The sequence below is a fragment of the Ailuropoda melanoleuca genome, chromosome 10 (genome assembly GCF_002007445.2).
Source record: "Ailuropoda melanoleuca isolate Jingjing chromosome 10, ASM200744v2, whole genome shotgun sequence".
Classification (NCBI taxonomy): domain Eukaryota; kingdom Metazoa; phylum Chordata; class Mammalia; order Carnivora; family Ursidae; genus Ailuropoda; species Ailuropoda melanoleuca.
In genome coordinates, this window is record NC_048227.1 from 32,446,431 (window position 1) to 32,470,751 (window position 24,321).

At 42.9% G+C, this 24,321-nt stretch overlaps 1 protein-coding gene across 16 annotated transcripts in view; it reads right to left on the reverse strand.

Annotated features, from left to right (window-relative positions):
* Positions 1-24,321, reverse strand: part of RBFOX1 (RNA binding fox-1 homolog 1) — a 2,017,010-nt gene that overhangs the window by 26,926 nt on the left and 1,965,763 nt on the right. For 8 of the 16 annotated variants that reach the window (XM_034670388.1, XM_034670394.1, XM_034670402.1 and 5 more), the window contains 2 exons: positions 16,016-16,058; positions 11,152-11,216 (listed from right to left, as the gene is read on the reverse strand). In XM_034670388.1, coding sequence (XP_034526279.1) covers positions 11,152-11,216; positions 16,016-16,058 — 108 coding nt within the window. Of the gene's footprint in view, positions 1-11,151; positions 11,217-16,015; positions 16,059-21,061; positions 21,102-24,321 lie in introns of all 16 variants that reach the window. The other 8 variants (XM_034670396.1, XM_034670390.1, XM_034670387.1 and 5 more) reach the window with 2 other exon arrangements.

Below are 24,321 nucleotides of genomic sequence, written 5' to 3' on the forward strand. Positions count from 1 at the left end.
GAAACAAACTGAGGGCTTCAGAGGGGAGGGGTGGGGGGAATGGGATAGACCGGCGATGGGTAGTAAGGAGGGCATGTATTGCATGGTGCACTGGGTGTTAATACGCAAGTAATGAATCATGGAACTTTACATCAAAAGCTTGGGATGTACTGTATGGTGACTAACATAACATAATGAAAAATTATTATTAAAAAAAATAAAGATGAGGCAGTTGGGGATCAAATAGGTCAGCTAGCTTGCCTCTATTATCTCTGTAGTAAATGACTTTAGCCAAAATCTACATCTCTGATCATATTCTATAGATGAACAGCAAATATTCGCTAACGCACGTGTCAAAATAGGTACAGCGATTATAAAAGACTTTGCCTCACATCCTGATCAGATCAATTACAGGTTGTGGGCAGCTGAGCGAGGCACAGGTCCCCAGAATGTTAGTGTTATGGGGGGTCCTAGAGATTGCCTAGTCTAAGCATGACTCGTACTTTTATTTGCTTGCTCTTGCCTGCATATAGTCAGCGCTTTCAAATAATACCATATGCTCGAAAATATCTGTTAATGAACAGCTGACTTATTGAGAACCCCACCACCTCCTTTAGTTTATGAAGCAATAGTCACCTTCCTCTCCTTCTGACTGTAATTGGTATTACAGTGTTCATTTAGCAGATGCAAAAACTGAGGCTCAGGGAAGCTAAGACAAATCCGATGGGACTTTTCCAGAGTATGTTTGACATTTGCGTGAGTTTGTTACACAATCAATGAGAAAATACTAGCCTGAAATCATTCTCATTACCAATCAATCTTCGGGGGAAAGAAAATGATTGATGGTGGCCCTAGATAAGTTGAGGGGGGACTTCCCATAGGATGGATTGTGAGGGACCCCAACCACTGACAGTTCTTATGTTCTCACTGAGGAAGGCAAAGTAGACAGATGACTAGAAACCAACCCTTTACTAAGACAGATTCTCCTACATCCTGCAAGGTTTGTGGAGTGCCAACAGTATTTACTGAATATCGAGGTAGGATTGAATCTTGCCCTCGACGCTGGTGCTTCTCAGATGTCATATGCACTGAGTGGGGGTCTCGAAGGTATAGACTCTGATACAACAGGACTGGGGTGGGCTTGAGATGCTGCATGGCTCACAAGCTCCTGGGGAGGCCAACTCAGTTGATCTGGGAACTGTGCTTTGCAGATAAAGGCTCTCAGGACTCTCTCAATGAACCACCCCAACCCTGAAATTTCAGAACAGACTCAGGCAATCACTCTTTCCCTGTCCTCTGTTCTAAGTTTGAGAAGGAGAAATTGAAGAAGATACTACAATGAATAGCAGAGAAACGATCCGTCATTCTGGGAAAGCTGTGGGGCCGACAGTGTCCAGGACACGGATTTAACATGCCCCCACGTCCAGCCCCTGAGCTCACAGTCCACTAACTAGAAGTAGCCTGCACACCCTCTGACTATGCAGAATGGTGAGGAAAATAAGCCCCTCGACTTTGAATGCAGTCTACAGTTTCAGATGACAAAAGTGGACCATGAACAGAGTCAGGGGTTGAGGGGATGATCCAGCAACCACGGTTTCTTTTTAAAGGGATCCCATGCCTGTAAACGCAGTAGGAAGTGCCGATCCAGGTTATCAGATGTTGCGTGTACTTCTATAATCTCAGGGCTGAAGCATTTCCATTTAAGTGATTAGGATAATTAAGGGAAAGGGGTGTTTAGCTTTGATTATGTCTCATCCCCCCCCAATCTATTGGTCTATTCAAACACTCACACATCTTAATGCAGCAAGAATAAGCCCAGGAACAATGACAAAATTGACCAGTTAGTTACTTCTTACGGAGGTTCCCTCAAGCTTTCGCCTCCAAACTACCATCTAATTCCTGACAGTGGTCCCTGCTCTAAATGTTGTGTGTGTGTGTGTGTGTCTGAATTAAATATGAAATACACTATGGTTTTGAGGAGAACTTAATTCTAGAGGAATCAATCACTGTGATTCATGCCAGGGAGAAAATCATGAGAAGTCATATATTTCTGTCCAATGACGGTTCATAGACACGTACTGCACACAGATACAGAAATAACGTAGAGGCCACATTTAAATAGAAATCAGTTTTTCTGGGAAAGAATGTAAACTTCTCTTCATAGATACAAGGTCAGAACTTCTTTCGATAACTTTAAAGGAAATACTAGAAATTTTTAGTGAAGAGTTATCTCTCAGCCCAAAAGATAGTCTATAATATATTATACAATGACCAAAAAAAAAAAAAAGGCAAAGAAGGGGAGCATGTTTAATATATGTCATATGCATGCACTGAGATTGTGTTGTGTGTCTATTTCTTTCCTCTTGACTGGGATACTGCCTTCACTGAGGAGAGCTCTGTATTTGCAGTGGAAATGGCCCCTCCAGAAGCCTCCATGTGTGTGTTCTCATCGGAGGCTTCTGACCTGCCTCTAGAAAGTATCAGGTTTTCTCACCTGCCTGGAAACCCTTCACAGCTGAAGGATCCTGATGGTGCTACTTAAAGGATAGGTTTTATTTGCTTCTTTGTGGCCTATCAAGTCAATGATCTGCAACCTGAGAAGTGTGTAATTAGGCCATGACATGACCAAAGGAGTTGTTACATCTTGTCACTGGCAAAAGTGTCTACCCACATGGCTGTGACAGCTATGGTCTACTGGGTTTGGAATTTCCTTTAATGTCTCCCCAACTCCTTGTTGGACCAGTCTGTTGACTATTACAGTCTTGGTTCCCTTTTTAATGGCTTCAATTACGTACATGTTCATCCAATAGCACATAACAGTTGTTAAGAAGCCATTATAGATTATGGACCAAAGGCAATTAACTCTCAAAACCAAAATTTGAGCACTTTTTCTTTTAATGTGTATGTGTGTGTGCACGTCTGTAAATTAAAAATAAGAGAAATTCAGGAAATCTACCAATAACAGCCATGTTTCTTTTCAGCATTGGGAGCTTTCTCTCCATAAATACGAGTTTCAAAAATCGTAATCGATGCTTCCATCAAGAGCTATACGTCCTCCCCTTCACGATTTCAGAGCCATCTCAACTGTTACCAAATGTAATCATTGTCAATCTGGACAGAAGGTTGGCGGAAAATATAATTATCTTCAGTTACTGTAATTTTTTTTTTTTTGTGTGAATGCCCCATGGAAACTGTTTGATCCCATAGGGAAAAGAGATAAATGATTGGTGGGTTTGGAAGCAGGAAACTCGACTCTCTTTTTCATCACTAAATCATGTCTCAGTTATGACTATTTGAGGCTGCAAACATGCCTTGCCCTGACTTTGCTAACAAAAGCATAAGGAGGCAGGGACAGTGCAGTACCTGGACTGATGGATATTGGGTTCAAAGTGCAACCATCGGACTTCCCTCAGCACGTGGAGACTCTACCTGGGACGAGCACACATGGTCTGCTTCTTCTGGGACAGTCCAGCTGAAGGCTGTTGTCCTGGACTCATTATTAATAACAGTGTGTCCCTTCTCTGTCTCAAGTGTTGCATTTTGGATAATTATTTCTAGGGTCATCCTAATGACACTGCTTATCTCAGGTTGTTCCAATGTTCTGCATGGTACCTGACACAGACACTACCAAAAAAAGTGACTTCAAAATAGAAATCTACATGGTGAAAAGGAAAAAAAAAAATAAAGTGGTAGGGAAGATACTATATGACTGCTTACTTTAAGGAAAGCTGACATATCAAAATCCAACCATCGGAGAACCCTCCCCTCAAGTAAGTTTGTCCATAACAAAAAAAACCACAGCAAAACAAAACAAATTCCTCCTGGAACCCACTGGGTTACAAAGAACTAGATTTGCATATAATCCTACCTACTAAGTTTTAAAAGGCTTGTCCACACCATACACAGTTGAGTAGATCTGGTCACTGTTCTTCCTAAACTCTTTCAATGACTCGAGAATCTAAGGAAATAACAGGTTCAAACCCCTGAATTTCAGAGATTCGGGTGGAAGTGACATAACCTTGAGATCTCTGGTTTCCTCAACGCTCATTCTTTCCATCCAGATTCAAAGCTCTGATGGGAATACATGAAAATAAAAAGAACACTTTATGTCGTGCCCTTCACGTGCCCAATCTTTCCCAGCCATTGCCTCAATACTTCCAAAACACCCTGTAAGGTGGAATCAATACACCCCTAACAGATGAAGTGAGGGAATGCAAAGAAAGTACTTCTCGAGATTGCTCCAATAAGATGCGACAGAGCCTCGTGATTAAGGGCACAGACTTGAGCTTTCAGGCTGAGCCGAAAAACTCGCTGAACTCTCCCAAGCTCGCCTTCCCAATCTGTGAAATGGGGGTGCGGCATCCACTGTCTAGTGCAGGTGTGACTGACAGCTCAATGGCACGGTGTTTGTAAAGCACTTAGCACAGTGCCCATCATGACTTAGTATTGTGATGATCGTAATTGTGTTGTCACTGTCAGAGATGATGATTTGAATCAAAGATCGCTCACCTACCACATCAAACTTCAAGAAGTCTTAGTAAAATCATGCAAATAATAAACTCCTCTATTTCCATCTAATGAACATGTTAACAGGAGTGCTGTCCTATATATTGCAAGTTTTACTGAAGACATTTATTTTTGTCTGGTGTGTGTGCCTTGTAGTGGGAAACTCACAGGCAATATAGGTTTCTCTCTATTTACCCTACAGCTGCCTGGAATAATTAGCTTCAGTCTCTCCTCCAGAGGGGACCCTGACTCACTGAAGAAAAAAAAAAAACACAAAAAACCCAAAATGAATCAGTTCAGAAAGTGAACTTGAAACCAAAAAGAATAAGAATATAAGTTAAAATAAGAATATACTGCATACTTGTGTATTCTGTATACAACATATATACTGGTTTTTTTCAACCTAGTGCTCTATTTTAGAAAGCTGGACGTGCTTTTCTAGGCATTGGGGTATAGGATGTAAATAAAGGCATTAATGACTCATTTCTGCTACATTTCTAGTACAACTTGACAGGGCGTCTTTTCTTAAATTGCAGAACCTGGGAGAACTCATCAGGGTGTGTGAAAATAGCAGAAAAGATAAAGAGCTGAAATCACACAACTTTAAGAAGACAACCTAACTGAGCTACAGAGAAGTCACTGCTGTTTGCTGCCGTGACCTGACTTAACAGGTGAGAATCTGAATCCAAACCCATCTCCTTCTGACCCTGGATCCTTGTCTGAGCTGGGAGATGCCACGGGATAGATACACTTCTGTCTCCTCTGAGCCTCCATTGACGGAGCCCTCAGTTCCTTACGCATCCAAGAACTACCCTCAGCCTTACCAAGGTTTGTAATGCGCTCCCTCTATTTTTCAACAGCAGATTTCTCAGAGAAAATAATAAAAAAATGTAAATGAAAAATAATAGGAAAGCTACTATAGAGTTGCCTGCTTTTGTTTTGCCAAATAGGAACACTAAAACCAAAACTGAATGAAAACAAAAACAAAAAACAGCCGAGGCACCGGGGTGGCTCAGTTGGCTAGGCATCCAACTCTTGATCTCAGTTCAGGTCTTGACTCAGGGTTTTGAGTTCAAGCCCCACGTTGGGCTCTATGCTAGGCGTGGAGCCTACTTTAAAAAAAAAAAGAAAAAGAAAAAGAAAAAACAAACCAAAACAAAGCTACCATTCGCTGATGTCATCATTTCCTAAAAGAAAAGCTCTTTGTAATGGCATCCGAGAAAAAAGCATGGCTAAGTCCTGACCATTCCCAAGACCAGGGAGCTGGTCTCCCATTACATTGCCCCCATTCTTCTGTGCCAGCAACCCAGGAAATACGTCATCAGAGGCAGTCACCAGGTCCTGAACTGGCCCTGGGGGACAGTGCTTTAAACAAAGCCCCAGGATAAGATCTCGAGATCTCTCCCTGCACACATCACAAAGAATGAGTGCCCCGGCTTGCTGCGGATTCTTAACCAGAAACAGTTTCCGCCCCTATTGAACTCGGTTCAGATAGTGGGGCTGGGGAAAACGGTGACACTTCCCTCCTTTGTCTGCTTTCCACTGTCTACCCTCATTAAGGGATCTGCGTTATCCACAGATGAAGCTTTCTGTATTCTGAGCCAAACAAGAAAAAGTAAATTCGTTAAGTCACTGAAGTACAGCAATATTTTAAAAATTAACCTTTCTACAAAAAACAAAAACAAAACCCCCAAAACCTTAAAAAACACCCTCCAGTGGTAAATTAAATGTTCCATTCAGGATGCTCCTGTGCTTTACAAGCTGACAAGCCCTTAATTTTTAGTCTATATCATTTGATAAGGACTCCAAATAACATACTACACCATTTTAAATGCAATTACCGGCCTTCTTTTGATGATGACATTCCTCTATTATTTGATCTGAATCCAGTAAGTAAAAAGTCTTAAAATAGATAGGGAGGACCTGCACTAAATGGAAATCAACACAAATTTTTTACTTTTTCAGTTTGGGTCACACTAAGGTTTTACGTAACAATCTGGTTCTATATCTTGTAGTTACGCTTATGATGAAATATTATGAGAAGGTAGAGAGATGTTCTCTCCCTATCTGTCCACACAACTCCCTTCCTTTCCTTCTTTCCTCCCTCGCTCCCTCTTCGTTCTTTCACTGTCTCTCTTCCCATTCATCCACCCACGCACCCGTCTATTCATTCACTCATCTATATATCTACGTATGTATGTTTCTGTCTCTATCACTTCTATAAATTTGAATAGTAGACCAAATGCTCCATGACCTCACACCCATGCCTACTTATGCCTACTGAGTTTTAAAAAAGAACTACTGATCTATTTATCTCTGAAATAGAAACTTATTCATAGGTTATGACTATCATATTTAAAAAATGTTCTAGCATGTGGCTTATGACTGCCTGAATTTGACAAGTCCTGACCTCCTTGTATTAAGATTTACCTAGATACTCTTATGAGTCCTTTGTGAGGGTCTAAGGCACAGGCGTGTGTGTGTGTATTTCTTTTAGCATATGTGTATGTATACGTAGACACAACATACACACACATATGTATGAGTATGTATATATATTTCAAACGCAGAGAGCAAGATGATTGATACTAGGGCATTTTCATTGGGTTTCTATTACGTTGAACTATGAAATCACCAATATTCTACCATTTTTGTCACACAAAAATAGCAATTTTATATGATCGTCTAATACTATGCTTCCAATGAAATATTAAGATCTCAAAATACAAATGAACAAAAAAGGTAGAAAACAAACAAATAAACAAAACCTTGTTGCTTGTTGTCTCTTTTGCTCAGTCTAGGGGCCCCTGTGCAGCTGGGGCTGACTGTATGTCCAAAGCTCCTGACTTTGGGGGATCTCTACAAGAACAAGATCTTTATGTGAAAGAAGGAGAAATGGCCCCTGGTAACCGTCAGTGTAACAGGATTGTTACGAAATTTCCGAGTGAACCACCCTGTGTCACTTTCTTCTCTAGCTGCTGGAATCTGGTTCCCCTCTGCCCTAACGTGGGGGACATTCTCATGCACTGGTTGTTAGGAGATGTTAGAATGTTGAGCAAGCAGGACAAGCATGACAAATGTCTGCCTTTCTGGAGAGAGAACATTTTCATCAAAGCTATATACACATCATACATACATCCCCAAATATTTGTCGCACAAGTCACTGAACGGAATATCCCCTCCCACCCCACCTCCTGGTTCGGCTGCTCACAGATGCATCCACAATCAAGTCATAAAACACAATGAAACCAAGAGCCAATCCATAAAGAGAAGCCTGCCCCAGGCTTAATTCAAGCAAGCCATTCATCGAGCTAATGTGATGGTGGACCTGTCGAATCCAGAACGCATCACAGACACATCAGCAACACCAAGTGGCATGCAATGACCAGATGACCGTCGGCCCCACTGCCATGCTTTGATTGGTTCAAGCTCAGAAAACAATCCCCTTTGAGAGTCTGGACGGTTGGTTTCCCTTCAATCAAAGTGAGATTAAAAATTAAGATTTGGTGAAGTCAAGAGCTTACCACACGTTTCCTAGATGCCAAGGACAGATGTTTGCCTATTCCCATTAAATCTGTCAATGAGACTATCAAATTACCTAGTTCAGGCAGGTCTCTTTCTTTTGGGGAAATCTCTGCCCACACCAGATGGTCTTCATTCTGGAGGTCAGCAGTCAGAAACTCTCAGGGTGCTCCCAGATAATCAGCATATGATCATTTAACCAAGAAGATGATGGGGAGGGAGTTGCAAGGTGCCCATCAAGGACCTTCTGGACAGTCCTGAGGTTACTGGAGTTCAATATTTTCCAAAGGTCCCTGAATCTTTAATTTGATGAGGGCTTAATTTGTGCTGATAAAAGGTAAAATTCTACCAACTGGGGACACGCCTGAAGGGTGAATCTCACAGTTACAAGTAAAGTTAGTTGCCGTTTCTCTTTTCATCTTGTTAACAACCAGTGAGCATTACCAAAACGCTCTCAATTCCTACTGATTTTGCTTCCCTCTGAAGGAGTTTCTTTGGGTTAAGAAGTTTTTTCTCTTTGTCATCCTGCCTGTCTTCTAGATGAGAGGAGCCGAGAATCTATCACTACTGATATTAAGCTTTGTGATCATGTAAAAATAAATAATTACACAACGGCCCTGAGATAAATTCTAGAAACTTGACATCTTTCATCTAGATTCAAAAGCTCTTCTGATAATTTCACCTTTTCCCCAAATATGTGTCTTCTATTAAAGGGAAGGGTCTTCCTTCTCTTCACCGGCTTCCTGGAACTATAAGGAAGTACCACCATGTCATAAATATGCTTTATAAATCGAACCAGAAATATCATTTTAAAGATTGTTTTCTGGTAATTTGCCTATTACTGCATTTTGCTCAATGCAATAATCCCATATGTGGCAAGTGTCTTGCTTATAATAGAGTTAAAGAGGGCTGGTAATCAATTTCCACAGCAGCCAAGAAGACCCAATATACAAATTTCTTTCACGAACAGCAAGAGGCCAATTACGTGGACAAGAGTATATTTACTTGGTTCCTTCCACGGAAACGACTGCACTAACGTGGGAATTGTAGGGTCATTCAAAATTTACCAAACCAAGAATGAGGGCAATTTTCAGTAGGACACATTGCCAATGAGAAATCTCAATGTTAAAATAACAGATTTTATACACATATTTGCATAGGGTGTCCCCACTGCCCCAACACTTTAACTTAATTTTCAAACAAATGCTAATAGAGATGGCCAGATTCTCAAGTAATTCTATTTAAGAATAGTATTAAATATTGTTTATTTTAAAAAAGTGTCTAGATGGGTCTTATTGAAGAAAGCAATTTAAATCATATCTTTATAATTAAACTTTTATCAACGTGGGGGAAGATGCACTTATACTGAGAAGATAAAAATCCAAAGAAATAAATCCATTTAAGATTCTTATAATTATACAGCAGGCTAAAGTTACTATGATTATAATTATACACAAAGTGGGTGTTTGAGAATTTAGCATCTACAGATATTTTCATAAAAATAATTAAGGGTTGTCGATGAACCACATTACAATTGATACTTTGTGAATCTTCGGTGTGCAGAATTTAATAGCATTAAGACTTTTCATTTGTAGGATGAGCTCCAGGATTTCAAGCCATCAGTTGTATGAGCTTTATTGACCCTCTCCAGTTCCCTAATCCCGTGTCAAAGTATACTGAAGATAGTAACGTACATCAAAACATGTTTTGCGTCTTGGCAAGAGGACACTGGGTAACTGGATAATTTATGTATTTAGAACAATTGTTTGGATTTCTTTGGAGTCTCCCTCCGGCCTTGAGAACTCATTAGGGCTGTTTATAAGCAAACAGTAATAATACCTACATACAACCAGATAGTGGATCTCATTTCTATCTCGCCCGAGCGCCATGTGAAACAAGTCTATGCATGGGGTTTTCAAAGTGCCGGTTTTAGGGTTCAGGAGTTGATTTTGCTTTCCTCTACCTTGGAAGAAATCTGCAGCTACATGGAGCTAACGACACGTCCCGTGGGAAATGGAATGGAGCCGCAGAGAAAGCACACCACAGCAAACCGAGAGAGGAGCTAAGTCACAACAGGCCAGGGAGGAAGGAGCACCGGCGGCTGCTGCCACTTCCCATTCGGGGGTCAAGTTCATTGCCTGCTTACCTGTCTGACCCAGCATGCCTCAGCCACACATGCAAATCGTTACCATCACTGTTTTATCCATGAGACATATTTTTAAATTAAAGGAGTCATTACCAAAAATAAGCACCCTCAATGACATTTGTGCATGCAGAGCATCTGAACATTCACATTTATGTCCTCAGAAAACAGAGCCAACGGGTTGCATTCAAATATGGAAACGCACACTTTGTTGTTGTTGTTTTTTTCCCAGGCACCTACACGAAAATAGCTGCGGCTTGCCATTTCAGAAACGGAGTCGTCTGTCAAGCCTGGGCAATGGAGCGCCTCCACCCCCCACGCCTGCCCCGCCATCCGTTCTGACTTCTGCATTTCTTAGACCCACTCTGTCCCCCTTCCACTGCCAGTCTTAACATGTGGTGCACATTACAAATACACACTGGCTTATCGTAGTAGGATCGGACACAGGGCACTGCCGAAAAGAGTGAATCTCTTTAGGAACGCCGGGTACATCTCCCCCATTCCTTTGTGTTGGATTAAAAAAAAAAATAGGCAACGGAAGGAATGCTTTACTGGGTGTAAAAAGTTGTAAGGAAGAAAAAGGGAAGCAGGGTGGCTGAAGTGGAGGAAAACCTGTAAGATCATCGGGTGTTCTTCCTAGGAGTGAGAGGAGACCACGGCTGCTTCTCACACGGAAGACGTGGGAAGGCAGTGCAGGGACAGTACGTGTGTGCATGCAAAGTGCGCTGTCGCAGGGATTGAGAAAGATCTGAAAAGCAACTACACTGGCACAAAACATAGCATCTCGGGTTTTAGCAGAGAGGGCAAGAGTTTAGGATGTTCTAGGCTTCATGGATCATCCTCTCTCTACGTGGCACTGTTTACCTTTACCATGGGACCTGAGTTTTGGGGCTGCCTCCCCAGCAGTCATGCATGCGCACCAGAACCAGACGAGAATCTCGCCTCCCACCACCTAAGTTCATTTCCAGGTCGTTGACAAGCAGGAGGAGGGAGACTCTTACCTGTCACTGTAGGCAGCGGCAGTGGCAGGGGTTGGCTGGGCGTAGCGGTATGCAGCATAACCACCCTAAAATGCAAGGAGAAATCGGACTTAGGAGTGCAGAGGAGGCCAACACAGGGGCGCCCGACTGTGAGGCTGCACCAGAACAGCAGTAACCCCATCTACCAGTCTAATGTGGAGGTTAATGAAAGCTTAGTACCAAAGCAGAAGTACAAAACACACTGGAGAGACACGGGCTTGGATCCCAACCCCAGCTGGATGTTAAAGGTTAGCGGTCGTAAGCATTTCCCCAAGGAAGAACCCAGACACCCTTCTAAAGAGATGTACCTAAATGGTTAATGGTGACTGTGTTGGGGTGGGGAGGATTACAGGGGATTCTCTACACACTCTGTATACTTTGCTGAACTTTCCAGATTTTCAAAAATGATTATGCTTTACCTTTACTTATTAGCTACTAACTTACGTCTTATTCAAACCCTCCTTGATTACTTCCTTAAAAATCCAACATAGATTGAGCTAATGCCCCCCTGTTGTACATTGATATTTATAAAAAAAATAAGATAACGCTTTGAGTGAAAGTTTATTAGTCATCTCTCGCCTATGTAGCTGTTCAACCACTGAAGCAATGAAAGAAGACTGTGTTTAGCTTTCTAAATGTTGCATAATTATTTTAAAAAAATGGAATGGTGAACACTTGTTAAAAATTCTGTCTTTTCCGCTAAGATATCGCGCTGGTTCAAATAGGGAATTTTTTTGGTGTGGAAAATATGATAAAGCTTTCCAATTTGTAAATAAAATCATTAAGAGGAAAAAAAAAACCTGAAAAAAATAATTAACATTTAGTTGCATGTACCAGTTACTGCAATTGTTCAATTAAGCAGAGGACAAGCAAATGGTCATATGCGAAAGGAATTGTGTTCAGTGGAGCATTGATTATCAAACTGTGAAAATAACTGAGCTTCTTGCTCAGTAGACCACAGCGATACATCAACCACTGTCGAATGCTCTCAGCGCAATTAACAAACATGATCCAGTCTCTACCGATAACAGAGGGAACACTCGGGTTCTAATTAGAATTCACCATCCCATAATCCTCTGAGGAAACAGTTCTCGCCCTCACCATAAAGGGGCAATTCTGAACAGACTGATGTGTTCCAGGACCCCCTAACAGCCAAGTCACTCTTGTGTCAGATGGGCCCTAACAACAAAATCTGGAGTGAGGGGTGTGTTACACTTAGCTTCGTGAGTAGGGGACAGCCAAGTGCTAAGACAAGCAGACCGATGCCGGAAAGATAATCTTTCGAAATGTGGACAAAGTGGTCTCAATAATTTATTTTTACCCTCTTCCAACTTTCAGAGTGATCTGCCACAACATACCTAGCAATTCAAAACTCTAGTCTGTCCTTAAAGAAATTTGTGCTTTGGAGCATTCCTGGAGAAGGCAAAATCCAAGACATCCTGACAGATAATCACCAATCATCTGGAGCTATTACAAAAAAAAAAAAAAAAAAAAGTCTCCCTTGAAAAACAATGTGGAAGTTAAAAAAAATGAGGTCTTAGCCAGATACCACCTGGTGTTCCAAACACCATGTTCTCTAATTAGGAACAGGAAAACTCATTAAATGTGCTGAGGAGTTGTAAAACCAAAGCGGTTGTCACACCAGCACCAAGCTCAAGATACAGAATGATGGGCTGAGGGGAAATCAGGTCACCAGATTTCTGGAGTCATTCTTTTTATCTGCTTGTCCATCTCCTTGGCTTTCATGATGTGTCCAGAAAGACGCCGGTGTGCAGGTGTGTATATTAAACAATGAGGTAGGGAGGGGCTGGAGTTGGCTCGCTGATTGCTAGGGGGCACTAACTGCCACCAGCTGAAAGCTCAGATGGGAAGAAAGTGCGTGGGCATGTGTGCGCGCGTGTGTGTATTTTTTCTCTCCAAGAATAAAAAACAAAAGCCATTGCAAAGGTATTTCCATCAAGTGCCATGTAAATCAATCATGATTTGGTGACTGTGAACTTTGTCCCAGCAAAGATCTCTAGCAACACCATCCGCCCCCCTTGCAAACCCTCTATGTTTGACCTCTCTGTGTCCCAACTTCCGCGATTGTTTCCATCACTGAAAGTGGGCAGCCAGTTTGATAAGTGGAAAGAACAGCTGCTGTGCAAATAGCAGATAATGAAAATGAATCTCACCGACTGCCAGTCGATATTTATCGTATGAACATAAAATGGATGTGTGTGCAACTGGGGTCCTTCTGCACAACAGACATGCTTGTCTATGGCGCTTTGGGAAGGACCCATCCTCTCCATTATTTTCACATGACTTGCCCATTTAGACAAAATAAGTGTGTGTTTCTATGTGAGACAGGCACAAATGGTCAATGCCCTGACAACATTTAGGAATCTGTTTATGAGCATTCCCTATTTAAGACTCGAGGTCATAGTTTGTCGAGGTCTGCGGAGCCAGTGGAAAGATTTTGACCTTGAGCACTGATCTTCCTGCCCAGTAGGTCTGTTGGTGAGGACAGCAATGCTCTGCCTCTGAGCAGTCCTATACAGTCGTCCCTGGTCCTAAGTGACTATTGAACCTTGAAATGTTGGCTGCTAAAACAAACTGCAATTTTTAAGTTGTTTGAGTTAATCTGAATTTACACGTCAAGGGCCACATGGGGCTGGTGGCTTCAGCATTGGACAGTCCAGGTCTAAGTGATCCCTCAAATAGGTAATAAGCGGAAAAAGAAAAGGCTCGGGGGCTTGATACCACCACATCTATATACTGCATTGTCCTCCTTTGCTATTTTTCTTCTGTATGAAATCCATATTAGGGGAATAACAGAGTTGTGTATTAACTCTGTGTATGTGTGCATACACTGTAAAATGATCAAAAAATACAAATTGCTTTAATTTGCCTTTCTAACAGGTGACTCTAATCAATTTTATTGCTCCATATTTTGCAGCTCGCTGAGCATAGCCAAAGCTTCTGCAAGGTTCTGGGCTAATGTCTGAAAAAGGAGAGCTCACTTCCATTTGCTGGCACCAAACCATGTTCATGTTCAAACAGTCTTCCTGACCTTAGGACAAAAATGCCTCCTTGACCATTTTTTTTTTCCTACCACCAAACCAAATGGCAAGCACAACGTGGTTCTGTGCTCCCTGCTCATAAAATATACTCATTTGTGACATACCGGGCAGCAAGCTATACATGAGACCTTATATAAAATGTAAATGTTAAATGGCCATTATGAATTCCCCCTCCCACCTCTGCCACCACCAGCAGAAGTGGCCACAAAGATCCCCACTCATTGTCTGAAACATTTCCTTTGCTAGCGAGACCTCTGGAGGTTGGGGCAAGTTACTGACTGAGGACCTCTAATGGTGCTCCAACAAAGCATTTTCAAAACTGCCCTTTGTGGGATACTAATAATGGTAGGAAATGGAATTTTCCATGACCGACTAGGTTTGGGAAACACCAAATTAAACGAAACGAGACTGGCTCCTCCATCTGTGGAACTTTCTAAAACGATATCGACAAGCACCGTAGAGCCTCTGTACGTCTCAGAGCCATTCGACGAAGGAAATCACGTTTTTTACTTTAGAGCATTCTTTTGGAAAAAGTTGTTCTAACATCCAAATGACTTAGGAAGAGAGGTGAAACGTTTGTGTGCTGGTGGGGACACAGGGATGGGTAGCGCTGTAATATGTGTGTGTGTTTCCCTTCAGCTTAACTGTATAAAGTAGCAAAGGGCTTAACCCTAGACAGAAGCTTCCCCATTTCTAAGAATACCCAAGGATTCCACTTCATGCAGTCTACAAGGTGGATTGGCATTACCGGTGTATAGGCATTACCGGTGTATATATATGGATATATCCACATATATCTATAGATACATTTTTTATCCTAAAAAAACATGTATAAGAACATCTGCAAAATGAAACACTTAAACATAAATAATCGCTCCCTAATTTATCTGCGTCACACACCAGCTGTTTTTGAAGTGTGGCAATGAAAATCAGTTTTCCTGAAATATAAAAATAAAAGTTGATCTTGGAAGTTTAAATTATTTTGTTCTCTCCTAGATCCAAGCACCCCCTTTTCATACTAGATTTCTCATTAAAACTTGATTAATTTTTGTGGTTAAAAAAGAATGTACTTTCTTAATTGACTTAATACAGAACAAAAATGGGAATTGCATGTTACAGGGAAATCCATGTACTAAAACTCCCCCGATCATCCTTAGTTTTACATTCTTCTTTCATTTTATTTGACAGTTTTAATGTTGGTTGTAGACCATATTGGGAGACTCGGCCAGCTACACTCCAATGGATGTGTCGCTCTTTTTTCTTCCTACAAATTGGTTCATTTGGGGGTTGCTTCAGCAGTGAGTAATAGAGTTGAAAGCTATAGCAATAGGTGTGAAATAAATTTATAAGAAGCTACAATGAAACCAGGGAAAGTTATGTTAGCTGTGCTGACCCTCAATGCTGGATGAATAAGTTCTTTGTTTAACCATACCAGTTGAGTCCAGGAACCTACTACAAAGTCACCCAGACAGTTGATACAATGAAACCTTGCAAGTCTTTTCATCGAATTTATATTAATTGGGTGTAGATGCATTTTAAGCCAGGAGATTTACAGCCAAGTCAGAATCTCCATTTTGATACACTCGTGATCTAGCAAACGGGATATCTGAGGATGTGCATCTCTATTCTAGAAGCATTCACATCGAAACTGGAAAATTCAGTTAAGTCTTTCCTCCTTCTATGTTAGAGACCATCTCCCCTCCCCAGAATTGTCTTGTTAGTAGGATTTCACAGCAAACCCACAATCATTGAGATGAGTTTTTTCACCAGTTGGGATTTCATACCTGCAGCAATTTATTGCCATACACAGGCTCTTGATACACTACTCTATAAGGAAACAGAAATGTAATGTTTTCAATGCAAAAATGAAATAAATAAAAGAAAATGCATAAGTCAGACAAATTCCAGAGCAATTCATTTACAAGTTTGCTTCTCTCACTTCCCTACGACCTGCGAATGACCCATCAAACCAAAAGCAGCAGCAAGTGGGAGCTGCAGATCTCTGTAACCCGGAGTATCAGAAGGTACGGGTGGGGAGCAAGCCCTGCTGATTGTACCAAGCCCACTGCATAACCTGTGTTTATCTGTAGAGAAGAGAAAACGATACTTTCATGGCTTCTCATCCTTCTAAGCATAACGCAACAGTTCAAGGTGATTACTTCAAATTTCTCTCTTTATCTCACGATTAGAATTCTCTGGAATACCCAGGGATTTAGCTTTGATGCTTCATTACTGAGGCAGTTGCGATGACAGTACATAACTGTATCGATACGTTTATTTTAAAAATGTAACATCAAATAACAGAGAGTGCAACTGAATTTCGTGAATTAATGAATCACGTTGAAGCTACCAAAGCTACTTTTAATATACAGCACTGGAAAAATTGTGTGTGTGTGTGTGTGCGTGCGCGTGCCCACGCACGTGTCTAGAAAAGCTGCCGATAATTTACATATTGTGCAAAGGTCACGACCTCATTCCAGTCCAACAACAAGATCTCAAGTAGAACCCCTCAGACAGACAGGGGTGCAGTTTTGGGTTGCGAGAGTTTTTTGCGGGAGAGCCTAATCTTTCACGTGAGTGGTTCTGGTTTAAAGTGAAATCTCACAGTTCTAGGGTACACCTCAAGGTGGTGGAATACTGTAAGAGATTCGGGGACCTGCCTTATAAAGGTGTGTCTGTACATACATACATATGTATATACGCATCTTAATCTTTACTTGGCCTTAGATTTAGTAAATTTAAGCCTGTGGACCTATGCCTGTCAACATTCTAGGCTTTTCTCTCTCTCTCTCCCCCCCCCGCCCCCCATTGCTTATTTGAGGAAGTTTCAAGGAGAGATACTGTTCCCCATGACCCTCCTACCCCATTATCCTCTCCATTATCTTCTTACTTCTCATCTTCCTCCTTTCCTTTCCTGCATTTCTCAGAGTTTGGTCAGACCCCAGCCTCAATGAACATTTTTGGACAAATAATTATCTCTTTTCTGAAGACAAGTTTCCCCTTCTGAAGACAAAAGTAGAGGCAGTGGGTGGAGGCAATTCCTCCCCTCCAGGGCTGAGGCGAGGAAGGCAGTAAAGGCTGACCCTCTTGTCCCACATAGTAATGCTAACTCCTTGGTGGGCAGTTGCCCCTGTGGTGATTGGCCTGCCTAATATTAGCTGACTCGAAGCCGACTCCCACTGAGAGCAGGGTCTTAGGGATAAGGACTTGGGGTTTATTTGGAGAAGTTCTGTGTTCCAGTTATCCATGTTTACTTTAGTGAAATGAGGACACCTCTTTGTTTTAAGATCCATGGATGGCAGAGTGACATGAACACATAAATAATTTTGTTTAGCCATGGTGTCAGCCAGGAACTTGCTATAATGGAATTTAAGAGTCACGTGAATAGGCACTGGAATCTCATCAAGATGTACCAGCCTCATGGCTGCACGGACTGGTGGAAAGCTTAGGGCTTTCCTATAAAAAGGGAACAGGGTTAACATTTCTATCATTTATCACCGTTTCTCTCTTTCTCTGTCTCCCCTCTCCCCACCTGTCTTCTCTTCCCTTCTTCCCATTGCTCTACTCTCTCACCCCACTCTCCACTGTGTTAGTACCTTCTTTTTAAATAGGTCTATTAGAATGGCCTTATTTCCATTTTCAATGGTTACCTTTTGATCAAATGCCATATTCTGGGATCACTCCCTGAGTGGGGGAAGACAAACGTCTGGCTAAATTCAGTTAAGCCACACTGACTTTCAGCTCTGTGGCCAATTCTGGTCCCATGAGATCCACAGCTTCACCCCAAGATAGAACGGATTGTTTTGCAGGCCCAGAGGACTTAGTCCCACTTCAACTTGCAAACAGGTTGTCAATCCCATTGATCACTACTACCATTATTTTTTTTCTTTACCTTAACTTACTTTTTCATGAAAAAAAAATCATTTAAATGTGCACCTAAGCAATCATGGAGAACTTGCAGATTTGATAGACTAGATATGTAAGCTAAATTCCTGGCAGTCACCAAAGCTAGAAGCCCACTACGTTACCCAGGAAAGTTAAAATCAAAGAGGACATTTAAACCTATTAGAGGTGACCCAGGTGTCTAACACATGTCCCAGGACCTCTCAGGATTGCCCTAACCCTATTTATTGTGTACTATTTTTAATGAGATTGAAGGAGCAACCCAGAAACTTCCTTTAAAGAAAATAGAATCTCACATGCTTTCCTATGACCCTTGTTAATCATCATTCCTTTAAGAGATGGTGCCCTGGGGACAGTTCCAGTCATCAGAACAGACCAGGACCACAAGGGAGGCAGGGGTGACAACTTCAAAAAGCACATCTGAAACTGTAAGGTACTTCTAGCCAAGAGGAATCCTGCTCTGCAAACTTTAGAGTGCAGGAAATATTCATATTCTTTCTTTCCCTTAAATGGACATAAGGCCATATATGAGCCCTTGTCTTGCTGCCATAATGGGCAGTCTAGTCCATCACTGTTCCCCACAGACACACACCGCCAGGCAGCAATATTCCAAACTTGCCATCTTACACGGAGCAGAACAGTCAGGAAGGTCTGCAAGGCCTGAGCTACCTTCTGGGAAGGAGGACAGAAGCAACTGCTGGGTAAACAAAGCTCCAAGTTATTTCTGTCAGTGCTTCTGTCCCCTAACTGCCCATTTGGAACCACCCCCTGAAAAATCTTATTGTCATATAATATGAACAGTGGGAAAATGATATAAAATTTTTTTGGCTAGAAGAGTGGCTTGCAAAGAATGAGAGAAATCATCTTCTCAACCTTGACACCGGGAAGCGTAGCATTGCAGAAACAAGGAACGAGGCCCCCCGGACAGAATCCCTTTGAGTGCCGCACTCAGACACCTGTGGGAGCTATGCCACTGCACCCCGCAGGCTTGGCCCAGATATGAATCTGGGAGAGACAAAAGCCACTAAAGGAACTTAAAGCAAAAAGGGACTTTTTTTTGTAGCTTTCGTCCCTGAATGGAATTTATCTTCCCGCCTAGTCTGGTTTGCGCCCTTCTGCATGTTTCTGCTCCCCCCATTTGCTTTGTTCTCATGGATTTCCATTTGTATCTCCAGCACCAACCAGCACAAACACATCTGCCCACTCCTCTTTCTAGTGCATTCTTTCCCCATGTCTCTGATCTGACAGACTTTGCCTTTGGGCAGCTCCTCCTTCCTGCTACTCACACATCTGGGAGGCAGGAAAAGACGCCCACTGGAAATATCCATAGGACAGCACAAATTAATAATTCAATAAACTGCTGTCAGTTTACAAATAAAGAAACTGAGGCAAAGAGAGGCGGACACTCAATAAACAACAGCTAATATATTTTTGTTTTTAGCCAGGTTTACTAACATGTATTTCCCCTACCCCCACTGGTGGGTGTTGATGGAGATAGTTTTTTGATTTGGGTTTTTTTTTTAGTAGATTGTCTTTTTCCCCGCAATTTTTAATCACTTCTCCTCTCCCCATTTCCCAAATTAAAAAAAAAAAAAGTCCTAAACTTAGGGATGCTCTATTCAGAGGCTACACTGGGGGAGGGTGTAGACTGATGCTGGGTTCGTTGGGTTTCTAAGGATATGGATGGGCACGAGGATGCCCAGCCCCAGCCTGCTTCTCTGTTTATAAGGGTATGCATTGAAAGTCTTTTTTGTTTTGTTTTGTTTTAAAGAGGGTATTTGGAGGCATGGATTAAGCTACACAAAAAACAAGAAATGGGTTGTTCACTGGGTATAGGTTGTTCATTCATTTTAAGAAAAAAATACTAACCCACAGATTATAATAAAGGTATCTGATGCAATGACAGAACTCAACTATATGCATCATTGATGGAGATAAACACTATGTCTCAAAATAGTAATTATTTGAAATTCAAAAGGAAGAAAATTAAATAAACAGGGTCTGTCCCATCTTCTAGTAAATGGTATCAATTTGGTCAAAAGTACGATTTTTCTGTTATCTAGTCTGAGACGACAAATACGATTCCAGTGAACTTGTTTGAGGTCGTTTGTAATAAAAAAGGATATGATTTAAAAAAATAGCCCCCGACCCTGCCCATCTATTTGAAATTGTCTTTATTCCAGGTTATTTTCCTGACAGTGCAGCTAATATCATAATGTGGGAGAAAAAGTACTTCTAGACCCATTTAGGGGTCTTGATCATGGTCCCCGTAATGAGAGCCGTCCTACTCTTTCCTGAAAGTGAAGCTTAATAAAGCGGCACCATTTAATAAACGATTCTAAATTTAACGAACAATTCTAAGTCGGGTAATGGTTTGGGGGGAAATGGAAGGAATAAGGAAGAAAATAGGGTTCTCGTGGTCAAGTTGGCATACATTTTTGTGAGAGATATTTCTTGCTAAAATCATCCAGACAGAGTGGGAGGGGTTCTTTCTAGAGCTATTACTATCAACAATTAAATGTATTTATAGGAAAACATTAAAAAAAAAAAGCAAAGCAGCCATGAAAATATCTTTTACCCTCTACAGCTAGTAACTATAGCTGTTATCCTAAATATTGTACTGAAAACACACGGACCATGCTGAAAATTTTAGAGAGAATGTTTTTTTGGGTTGGGGGGAGAGTCTTTAATTTGACATGAGAGAAATGCTGCCTCTTTCAGGGGGTGTTCACGTGTCTTCTGAAGTTATTGAAGGAGCTAATGCCGCCCCATGACAGCCACGACGACTGTCGGGAGCAGGTCTGCTGCCTGCCGGTACGCCCCTGAACACTTTCCCACAGAGCCCGAAGAGGAAGGTTGCAGCAAACTTGTAAACAGAATGACTCCGGGAGGAAACAGGGGTGGCATGCACGTTAATGAATACTTACATAAATGTCTGCACCATAAAATCCATCCTGGTAAACAACACTGCAGGGCGCACACACAAAGAAAAACATCCATATTAGTGCATTTCCCCATGCAGACACACCAACCCCTGCACTGGTGAAGTTAGTCTGGTCACAAGACCCGAAACACAGGAACCGAGGAGAGTTTTCACATTGGTTAAGGAGGTTGGAGACAACAGCTGTCCGTCAGCCCGAGAGAATTAGGCCGGGGTTCGGTGCTGGCCCAGAATCAGGCCATGGTGGCGTGCTGGGCACCCGACTTCCCACTCTTTCAGGAGGGGGTAAGGAAATGCAAGGAGAGGTTCAGTTTAAGTGGCCTAGACAGACAGGAGGGTCAGAGTTCACATTCAATCCAACCACACGGCTCCCCCCAGGGGGACGTCATCTGCTTAAAATATAAGATTGATAAAGGGTAGGGGGACGGACTGTCGTATTTTCAGTATGCACGGTAGCGGAATGACTTTAGGAGAGCCAGACAACCCAAATGATCCCAGAAATGTTCTTATGTTCTTTCACCCTGTAGTATTATATTTGGTAATTGCAGGTGCCAGTCTTTCCTGGTAAATGTAGAAAAATATCTCTAATTATGCGTGTGCATGTGCGTGCAAGGTGATACGTATTTGTATATATGTGTGCGCCATATGCATGCATGTGGCTGGATGTGTGTACCACGCCCAGGTGCATGTGTGTGTGCGTGCTCACAGATAGATGTATATAGTGTATAATATGTGTAGTGGTGTGTGTCTGCACATGTGCGTATGTGTGCTCCCGTGTACACACGTATGCATACATGTACCTTATGTGTATTTTTTATGAATTATATCCAGGCCAAGCAAGCCCCACATTATGACTGAGTAAGCCTGGCCTCACTATGGGTCTATTGTCACCATTCAAATAGTCATTCCAGAGAGAAGGGACTTCATAGGAGGTGGAAAATATCCTGGACTTCTCCAGAAGTGTCTTGGTATACCTTGAGTGAAACAGCCAGGAAGAAAAGCTTACAGCTGTGTGAGCATGGGAACCTGGCTCCCAATTCCTAAGCAAGGCAGTGGGTTTCATGAGGATCACACGGAGCCTGACGCCTCACAGGCTTCCGGGAGGATCACAGGACGTTCAGACAATAAAAGCAGGTGTTACCAGATGCATGTTTTCCACAGGACGGTAGCTGTTATTAATAACCTTCCCTGAGATCGCCCCACGGAGTTCAAAGATGATTTATGATTCTGGCAAAGGACCAGTGAGCCCCACCGTCGAATGGAGCTGGGTTCTAACAGAAACACGACTGTGATTACCAAAGGGGGGCCAGCAGGCTTCAGGAGGGGAGCGGACCCACATGTAAGCCAAGCATATGGAGCCAAAGGAAGGCACTTGAAACACACACCCGCGAGCGCACACACACACGCACACGGCTGTGACACTGGTTTGCTGGAGAACCCTGTAGAGTGCTTCTCAGAGCTTTTCAGACTTGATTGGCTAGACCCCAAGTACCATTATCCTTAAAAACGTGACAGGGATTTCACACGCTAAGGAGGTTGGTAGGAATTGCTTTCGGCTATTTCCATTTTGATCTGCGAAGACCACGGTTCACAAGAGCACACGTCAAGCAGCATTAAAACCCTAATCCGAGATATTGAGGTATGCGGCGTCCTGGGTTACGCCGTCGGCGTTCCCAGCATTAAGAGAGAGTGTCTGCTGGGGGTCAGAAGGCAGGGCCAGCCTCTACCAACGGGACTTGGAACAGATCTGAGGAAACGGGGGAGAGTGAAAAATATTTAGTCTGGGCCCCGAACCCCAGAGGTGAGTCATGTAGCCGTAGCAACACAGCTTCTGCCCCCTTCTTTCATGCTGCTGTGCCTCTGCTGGGAACACCTGCTCTCCCAACAGCCTCCTCCAAAAACAGGTCATCATTCAAGAGCCAAGTTAGACGGGAATCACACGGGCATCTGGTCACAGCCTCACCGACCAGCAGCTGTGAGCCGTTGGGCTCATTGCGTAAGCTCTCTGAGCACCACATACTCATCTGTAAAATGGGGCGAGATCCAGGAAGTGGCCACCTCCAAGGAGAACGCAGTGAAGTGCTGTGTGCAAAGCAACGAGCAAGGTGCTTGACATCGGAGTATAGAAAGTGATCCGGGGGTGAGCAAAATATCCATATTTTAACTACATATTAATATATACTTAAACATGGGAAGTGATGCCTCCATCTACATATTTGTAGACGGGGACCCAGTCTGAGACTGCTCTGGGAATAAGAGCAGAGCCTGGCCTAGACGTAGGGCTGTTCCCACGCACACCCACAGGGACCGGGAGTGTCTAGCTCGTGTCCTGGCTGGAAGAGTGGCCTCTTCTTTTGCCGGCTCAGGTTCCTGTACATGGTGGTCTGCTGCACGCCTCTGTGTGAAGTCCATTGGCACCAACAACTCCCAGGAGGGAGGCAAGAACAGGCCCTGACATTGGCCTTTGTTCACCAGGAGAAACTCTGTGCCCTGCTCGGCCTTCCACCACGGGCCATGGAAAATTCCTTTGGGACTCTGACATCCCACGTTTATGAGACAGACAACCAAAGAGAAAATGCGATCCAGCATCCTCATTTTGACAAGCTCTGACAAACTGAATGATGAGCACTATCTCTCTGCTCCTGAGATGCTTACTATTCCCCCCAGCTACACTAAGGCACTGACAAGGCAGTGTGTGTCCACCACTAAACCTGCCCTCAGGGAGCTTCTCGGGGAGGGGCCACGTCATCACACAGCCGTGTGCATACACGTACATAAGTATAAAGTTGCAGCTTGGATTGGGGTCCAGGAGGAACAGGTGCTCGGAAAGGGCAGCGGAAGGAAGAGGGCTGGCAGCAGAGGGAAGGGTCACCTGAGTAAGTGCCTCGGAAATCTCAAAGCCTTAGCCAGGTAGAGAGGGAGGAAGAGCAGTCCAAGCAAAGGGAACAGACTACACAAACCCTAGTGTCCAAAGGGTCCCGGGCTCCTTAAGGAGGTCTGCAGGGTTCAGAGGCCCAGCAGACTGCCGGGGCTTCACTGAGAAAGGAAACTAAGAATTCCCACCATGATGATAAACCACACCCCGCAGGGAGTGCCCGTTTTCACCGATTGCTGCCCCTGCACGTTGCGGGGGGGATGGGGGGGATGATGGAGAGAGCAAGTGATCTATTTTCAGGATAGCTCTAAAGACAAGGAACCGATACTGCTGGCCTCTTTGGTGTTCGGAAATGATGCCAACTGATGGGC